At 33.7% G+C, this 9,495-nt stretch overlaps 1 protein-coding gene across 1 annotated transcript; it reads left to right on the top strand.

The window, feature by feature from the left end:
• Positions 1 to 360: 360 nt before the first annotated feature.
• On the top strand, positions 361 to 1,296 carry LOC308652386 (olfactory receptor 2T27-like; the record flags this gene model as incomplete). The annotated part of the gene is made up of 1 exon (XM_081300174.1): positions 361 to 1,296. One exon carries the CDS (start codon positions 361 to 363, stop codon positions 1,294 to 1,296), a length of 936 nt encoding a protein of 311 aa, XP_081156300.1.
• Between the last annotated feature and the right edge of the window lie 8,199 nt (positions 1,297 to 9,495).

Below are 9,495 nucleotides of genomic sequence, written 5' to 3'. Positions count from 1 at the left end.
ACAAAATTTTAGAAGGTAGGTTTACAGTTTACAAGGTTCTTTACCCACCTTAAAAAAAACAGAAGAACGAACAAAATTGTGAGTTCTACAGAGGCTAAGAAACCCTGAAGTTGATCAGTCTTTTCAGTATTATCCATTTTAACAAAATTTAGATGATTGTTGAACAATATATGGTAGAGTCTCTGGTGAGATGATGGCAAATACTACCTGTTAATCCAGAATTGGAGAGAATGTTAAAAATATTTGATCCATAGATTGATATGTTATAGTGAATATACTGATTGATATACGTATACTGAATATCACTGGCTTTACTCTACTTTATTTGTGCCCCAACCTTGTTACATTTCTTACAGAGGCATGATGCATGGGAATGAGACCTTAGTAACTGATTTCATCCTTGTGGGACTCTTTCCTGAATTTCGACATTCCACTGTTCTCAACTCCATAATCATCTTTATCTACATCCTTGCCTTCTTGGGAAACATACTTTTGATTGTCTTGATTTGCAGTGATTCTCGGTTCCATACACCCATGTACATTCTCCTCAGTCAACTTTCCATCATTGACTTGACATTAACTTCCACCATTGTCCCAAAGATGGCCTCAAACTTTTTTACAGGGAAAAGGAGCATATCGTGGATTGGCTGTGGAACACAAAGTTTCTTTTTTCTGATGTTGGGAATGTCAGAATGCCTCATCTTGACTCTCATGGCTTATGATCGTTATGTGGCTGTCTGTAACCCATTGCGTTATCCCACCATCATGAGTACCAGGATCTGTCTGCACATGATTGCTGGGTGTTGGATTGGAGGGTCTTCAAGTTCATTTATTCACACAGTATATCCGATGCATTTTCCCATCTGTGGGTCAAGGGAAATCCAACACTTCTTTTGTGAGGTCCCAGTCCTCATTAAGCTCTCCTGTGAAGACACTTCAGTGTATCAGTTAGTGGTGGTAGTGACAAGCATTGTGCTGCTTGTTGTCCCTTTTAGTCTCATCACAACTTCCTATACTTTTATCTTCATCACTGTTTTCCATATGAATTCTGTTAAGGGCAGAAGGAAAGTTCTGGCCACCTGCTCTTCCCATCTAATAGTGGTGAGTCTTTTCTTTGGCCCAAATATATTCATCTACATGACTTTCACTTCTTCTCATAGTCCACAGCAGGACCAGGCACTTTCTGTTTTCAGCAATATCCTCACTCCCATGCTGAACCCCATAATCTATAGCCTGAGGAACAAAGAGGTGGTGGCAGCTCTCAGGAAGCTCTCTGGGAGATGTATGATATTGTAGTAGATGAGTAGTCCTTCCATGCGGGAAAATGACATGTTTATGACCAAAGGCAAAAGTATAGATTAAAGCCTGAAGACCAAGAATGTATGGTTTGCTTTTGGGAAACCAAGATGATTGTGGCTCTATGTAAATGCAATTTTTTATATATGATTTTCCAGATCTCCAATGGAGATTTATATACTTTTTAAATAAATATCATTGGGGCATTATTAAGTTAGAAAAAGTGTTATTTTTTATTAATTTAAAATTATATTTAGTCTGAAATCTCTGAGGTTCTTAGAAATTTCCTACAAGTAAGGACTTTGGGTCTCAAAATAAACATAGCTTATTTGAATCTTCTTCGTACTTAGGATAGGAAGACTATTGAAATCAGAGTTAATTATTAAAATGAACTATTGCTAGGTGAATTCCATGGTCAAATATTAACTGATATCTTTTGTAATGCAATATGTTAAGGAAAATGGCTTGTTAAACTACCAGAGTATAAGATATAATTATTTGTATATGTTAGATATCATAACTTCATGCTCTTCAGTACCAACATTATTTTTCTGCATGTTTACCACCTACAATTAATTATATAAACTCCACAACTAAACATTCAAATCCTATTTTTTAAACATTTTTTTAGTTATAGGAGGACACAATACCTTTATTTTATTTTTATGTGGTACTGAGGATTGAACCCAGTGCCCCATGCATGCTAGGTGTGATTTCCACTACTTAGCCACTACCTCAACCCCACAAATCCCATTTTATCAACTTCTTTGTCTTAAAAAGGAAGAATATTATATATATCACTCGTATACTGAACAACTGGGATTCACTGTGTTCGATCAGAAAACCCTATGATCCTTCCCTTATCACCTCTCTCCTACATGATTCTCCCTTGTCCCCCTATCCCATGGGTGAATTCTTAGAAACTCTTTGCAGCTGGTTTGTTCCTATTCATGTTTAACTACAACAGGAGTCTCAATTACATAGCTTTAATAAATTGTCTTTCCTCACATATTTCCATGAAGTACTCCAGGTATACTTAGTTATTAAACCAGTAGGACTCATAGAATATAGAAATAAAACACCCTACTCTTCCTTCTTTCTGTAGGATACCCACTCTCATAGCTAAGGAGAACCCTCTCATCCAGTCTAACTCCAGACTGACCATTTTCATCTTATGAAGGATTGTTGCTTAGCCCATTTGACTTGGTGGATCTGACAGAACCTAGGTCATAAAGAATACCTCCAGATGTTGTGTTACTTAGTGCTTCTTAGTAAGTGTTCCATATTTACTAAGAACATGCCTGGGATTCTTTTAAAAATTAAATTTGTTTATAACTGATACATAAATATACATATTAATGGAGTGACATGACTTTTTGTTACATGTATAACATGTAATGTTCAAATTGAGGATAAATGTATCTATCTCTTCAGACATTTATAATTTTTTAAGGTGAAACATTCAAAATATTTTCTTCTATCTTTTGGAAATATATGTTAAATAATTGTATATTTACTTTTTAATAGTGCACAAGATCTTTTTACTCCTAACTATAAATTGTTAACCATTTAGCAGCTTCTTCTCATTTCTTCCTCTTCTCTTCTCTTGCTCTGGTAACAACAACTATACCCTCAAATTTCATGAGATCAACAATTTTCCATTCCACTTATGAGTGAGACCATGTGGTCCTTGTATTTCTGTGTCCATCTTATTTAATGTAATATAATGATTTACAATTCCAGCAACATTGCCACAAATTACAGGACTTTGTGGGGACAGATGCATGCAGTACTGCATGTGTTGCATACATAAAGGGCTGAGTGGCAGGCCATTCCCCTCATGCTAGGTACATGAGCGGCAGACCACTTACACTGTAGGCACAGCCATGGGCATGAGGCCATGTGTTGCATTCCCTGCACTTACTCCATGTCCCACTCCTCAATTGGTCGCTGCAAGTAAGGTTGGCAAGAAATTGTATTGGTGGCTCTCTATAATCTGCCTAGCTACTGCCTGAACATATATACATGATAACAGCACAATAAAATCAGACCTGCTTTCTGCTTGGTATTTCGCCAGCACTTGTTATATATTGTGTTTTTTTATTTGGTTTTGATGTTCATTTTACTTATTAGTGATGGATCTCTTTCTTAAAAGGCGAATAATTTTGTGCAATTGATGGCAGAGCTTTACTCCATAACCCTAGGGGCAATAATTGGTGTACATCTTTTCTATTACTAACACCTTCAAAATCTAGACTTTTTGATCACATGACCTAAGTTACAGGACTACTTTGTTCATTACCTGTAGCTGTTATGGTGGACTTCTTTTTCTCCTTGGATCACTCTAAGCAACAATCTTACACATCAACCTGTCTATGAACTAGATCAATATTTGTAGACATATATTTTTTGCTTCATTTCATTTGGGTAGTTCATATGTCTTTAGAAATTTGTTAATGTCTTTGAGATTTTCTATTTATTGGAGTATAAATTTTCAAACTAGTTCTCATTATACTCTGTTTTTCCATAGTGTCTGTTGTGATATTTTCTTTTTCATTATGAATTTTAGTAATTTGAGTTTTCTCTCTCTTCCTCCTCATGAGTGTAGCTAAAGGTTTATGATGAAAATGCCTAACATACAGAATAAGAATAGAATTTTAAAGGCTGTGAGAGAAAAAAATTCAAATTACATATGGGGGAAGCTAATTCAGATTTCATCTGATTTCTCAACCCAGATCCTTAATGCCAAAACATCATATATCAAACTCTAAAAGAAATGGATGCCAAATGAGATTTTATGTCCCACAAAACTACACTTCAGATTTGAAGATTAAATAATAAACTTCCATGATAATCAAATTTAAAAAAATTCACAACTAGAAAATCCACACTACAGAACATTCTCAGCAAAATATTCCATGAGGAAGAAATAAAAAAAGCAAAACAATAACAACAACCAGCAAAGGGAGAAGCTACAATAAAGGAACAGCCAATCAAAGGAGAAATGAAGTCAAATTAAAAACCAAAAATAAAACAAAATGACTGGGAATATGAATCATATATCTCCATAATAACCCTGAATGTTAATAGCCTAAACTCATCAATAAAAAGACAATATACTGGCAAAATGATTTTTAAAGAAGACCCAACAATATGCTGTTTTCAAGAGACTCACCTTCTAGTAAAAGATATTCACAGACTGAAGGTGAAATGTTGGGGAAAAACATATCACTCACATGGTCTTTGTAAGCAAGTGGGGGTTTCCATTCTCATATCAAATAAAGTGGACTTCAAGCCAAAGTTAGTCAGAAGGATAAAGAAGGACATTTCATACTGCTTAAGGAAACTATCAACAAGACATAACAATCATAAATTTTTATGCCCCTCAAATGGAGCGTCTATGTACATCAAACAAACCTTTCTCATCTTCAACAATCAAATAGGCCACAACATAATAATACAGGGTGGCTAAAATACATTTCTCTCACCACTGGATATTTGGATAGATCTTCCAAATAAAAACTAAGCAAAAAATAAAACACTGTGGAGTTCAATAATACAATCAATAATTTAGACTTAATGGCCATCTATAGAGTATTTTATCCATCATTGAGTGAATACACTTTTTTCTCTGCAACACATGGATGCTTCTCTAAAATAGACCATATGTTATGCCACAAAACACCTCTTAGCAAATACAAAAAATTAGAAATACTACCCTGAATTCTATCAGATCATAATAGAAAGAAACTAGAAATCAATAAGATAAAAAAAATATAAAAGCTACTCCAACACCTGGAGACTAAATAACATGCTACTGAATGAAAATTGGATAGCAGAAGAAATCAGGGATGAAATAAAACAGTACTTAGAGGTAAATAGGAACACCATACAATATGTCAAAATCTCTGGGATATTCTGAAGGCAATGCTAAGAGAAAAGTTCATTGCATTGAGCTCATTCTTTAAAAGAATAAAATGTCAACAAATAAATGACCTAATATTACATCTCAAAGCCCTAGAAAAAGAAGAACAAATCAACACCCAAAGCAGTAAAAGATGGGAAATAATTAAAATCAGACCTGAAATCAATAAAATTGAAATGAAACAATAGAAGAATTGTCAAAGTAAAAAGTGAGTTTTCCTCATCTTTTTAAAAATGTTTTTTTAGGTGTTAATGAACATTTACTTATTTATTTGTTTATATGTGGTGCTTAGAATAGAACCCAGTGTGTCACCCATGCTAGGCAAGTTCTCTACCACTGAGCCAAAACCCCAGCACGCTCTTTATCTTCTTGAGACTACTATTTTTTTTCCGCTGTGTGCTTATTGTGAGTATGACATAAACCATTACAGTCTGTTTCAAGGAGGTGTCAACACAGCATTAATCACATGCAAATCTATGTTTCTTTCCCCTCATATTTTATGTCACCAAATTTAAATGGCTTGGATCATTTGTAGTGTGTTCTCTGATCACAATGGAACCAAATGCTGTACAAGACCATTATCATATAATATCTTCAAACACTTTGAAAACCACTAAATATTGCCAAGGATGAAAACTCAGGCAAATAAAAATATTCTTTGCTTAGAATAAACTGATTAAATTATTAAAATCTCTTATTAAACTGATCCCATATTGTTATATAATGACTTAATTTATTTTTATAGCTTTTCATTTAAGTCCTCATCTGAATCCCCTCCTCTCACCATGCACAAAGATTAACTCAAAATGGATCAAGGACCTTGATATCAAATCAGAGACTCTGTGTCTGATAGAAGAAAAAGTTGGCTCCCATCTACATATTGTGGGGTCGGGCTCCAAATTCCTTAATAGGACACCCATAGCACAAGAGTTAATAGCAAGAATCAACAAATGGGACTTACTAAACTAAAAAGTTTTTTCACAGCAAAAGAAACAATAAGAGAGGTAAATAGGGAGCCTACATCATGAGAACAAATTTTTACTCCTCACACTTCAGATAGAGCCCTAATATCCAGAGTATACAAAGAACTCAAAAAATTAGGCAATAAGACAACAAATAACTCAATCAACAAATGGGCCAAGGACCTTAAAAGACACTTCTCAGAGGAGGACATACAATCAATCAACAAGTACATGAAAAAATGCTCACCATCTCTAGCAGTCAGAGAAATACAAATCAAAACCACCCTAAGATACCATCTCACTCCAGTAAGATTGGCAGCCATTATGAAGTCAAACAACAACAAGTGCTGGAGAGGATGTGGGGAAAAGGGTACTCTTGTACATTGCTGGTGGGACTGCAAACGGGTGCAGCCAATTTGGAAAGCAGTATGGAGATTCCTGGGAAAGCTGGGAATGGAACCACCATTTGACCCTGCTATTGCCCTTCTTGGACTATTCCCCGAAGACCTTAAAAGAGCGTACTACAGGGATACTGCCACATTGATGTTCACAGCAGCACAATTCACAATAGCTAGACTGTGGAACCAACCCAGATGCCCTTCAATGGATGAATGGATTAAAAATGTGGCATCTATACACCATGGAGTATTATGCAGCACTAAAAAATGACAAAATCATGGCATTTGCAGGGAAATGGATGGCATTAGAGCAGATTATGCTTAGTGAAGCTAGCCAATCCCTAAAAAACAAATACCAAATGTCTTCTTTGATATAATGAGAGCAACTAAGAATAGAGAAGGGAGGAAGAGCAGGAAGAAAAGATTAACATTAAACAGAGACATGAGGTGGGAGAGAAAGGGAGAGAAAAGGGGAATTGCATGGAAATGGAGAGAGACCCCCACTGTTATACAAAATTACATATAAGAGGTTGTGAGGGGAATTGGAAAATAAACAAGGAAAGAAATGAATTACAGTAGATGGGATAGAAAGAGAAGATGGGAGGGGAGGGGAGGGGGGATAGTAGAGGATAGGAAAGGTAGCAGAATACAATAGTTACTAGTATCACATTATGTAAAAATGTGGATGTGTAACCGATGTGATTCTGCAATCTGTATTTGGGGTAAAAATGGGAGTTCATAACTCACTTGTAGCTAATGCATGAAATATGATATGTCAAGAGCTTTGTAAGGTTTTGAACAACCAATAAAAAAAAGTCCTCATCTGAGAAGTATACATGTTCCTAATTACTTTTAGTTTCTGTTTCTAAAGAATTATCTTTTACCAAACCTTCACATATGAAGTGAAATATATTTCAAGTAGCATATCCATGTGTCTTCTTTTGTTATCTATCTATCTATAATCTATCTATCTATCTATCTATCTATCTATCTATCTATCTATCTATATCTTTCTCTTTTTCTTCATTCATCCTATGTCTTTTTACTGGAAAATTTATTTATATTCCAGGTTATTATTAATAAGTGTAAAAACTTACTCTTGTCATTTTGCTAATAGTTTTCTGATTTTCTCTATATTCTTTGTGCTTGTCTTTCTCTGTTATTATCATTGTAGTTTAGAAGTTTTCTGTAGTGATCACATTTGGTACTTTTCTTTTTCTCATTATGTATCTGTTGTTCCAGTAAGTTTTAAAATTTTATGTGTTTTAAAATACTTTTTTAACATGTATTAATGGAGTATATGTGGATGTTTTCATACATAGATACACATACCCTGATCAAATTCCTTTATCCACACCCAACTCCTCAACCTCTAGCAGTTTCACTTCCACATTCAGGTTGATGCTTTCCTTTTAACATCTACATAGGAGAAAGAATACATTTTACTGATCTTTTTCTGTCTGGCATATTTTACATAACCAGTTTCTGCATTTCCAACCATTTTTCTTCACATGATGAGATTACATATTTATGTGTAATCTCTATCTCCATTCATTTTTGATGGGTGCTGAGGCTTGTTCCTTCTTAACTATTTTTATTAGTGCTTCAATAACATGGGCATGTAGGTATCATTCTGGTATAATGATTTCATTTCTATTAGTCATATACCCAGAATGTGATATCTGGATCATATGGTAGATCTATTTTCAGTTTTTGGAGGAATCTCCATATGGCTCTTCAAATTGGATTTATTAATTGAACATACCCACTCCATGTATGAGAGTTTTTTTATTTTCCATATCCTTGCCAGCATTCAATTTTGCCTTTTTTTTAAAAAAAAAAAAAAAACAAACTATTGTAACTGGAACAAGACAGCATGTCTCAATAATTTGCATTTCTCCAATGACTAATAATATTGTACATTTTCATATAGTTCTTGCCTGTTCAGATAATTTGCCCATTTTTTAGTTGGGTTACATTTGTTGTTGGGGTTCCTGTGACCTTTATACTATAGGATGTTTTTAATATTTACAAATGAATAGTACCCATATATTTCCTTCCTAATTTTCATCTATAGGTTGTCTCTTTGCTCTGTTGACTTTTTCCTTTGTTGTCTAGAAAAATTTAAGTATGTTGCAAGACCCTTTGAGTATTTCTCCTTTTTTTCCTGTGGGGTAGGTACTATCATAAAATTGTAATCTGTACTAATATCTTGAAGAGATTTCCCTGGTTTCTTCCATTAGATTCATAGTTTCCCATGTAACTGACTCACAGATATATATATATATATATATATATATATATATATATATATATATATATTTAAAGAATTTAGTATTTATGTTTCCTTTTTTCAGATCATATATGCTTTTATATGTTTTCACACATAATTTCAAAAGTACTTTCTTAGGATTATTCATATTTGTCCCCAAAATATAAAATTTAAAGTGTATTTTGATTTCTATATTAAATTATTAATATTAAATTTGCATACATTCCACAATATTTTATATATAGGATTTATTAATGTATCCCCATATTTGCAAAATACATACTTTTAGGACTCACACTTTTCCCTGTGTCAGATCCTGTATCTTTATATCTCACACATGTTTTCACAAGTATACTCTTATGAATATTCATATTTCCCATGTTAGTCTTAATTCTCTAATTCTAACCCTAGATCAGTACATTATTTGATATTATCTTACCATGCCTCTGTATATAAATATGTAATAAAATTCATATTTCATTACAGAAATATGAATTTTAATGTTTAGTTTGACATTTATTTTCTATTTTCAATGTTAACTTTGTATACATATCACATTATATTACATCTGGGATTCATCCATGTGTCCCCCTACTTACAAAATATATATTTACAAAACTCACACTTTTCTATTCCTTGTGT

Source organism: Spermophilus citellus (assembly GCF_964194105.1).
Source record: "Spermophilus citellus genome assembly, chromosome: 1".
NCBI lineage: Eukaryota > Metazoa > Chordata > Mammalia > Rodentia > Sciuridae > Spermophilus > Spermophilus citellus.
Note: the sequence above shows the minus strand (reverse complement) of the source record. Positions and strands in the feature narration are given on the sequence as shown.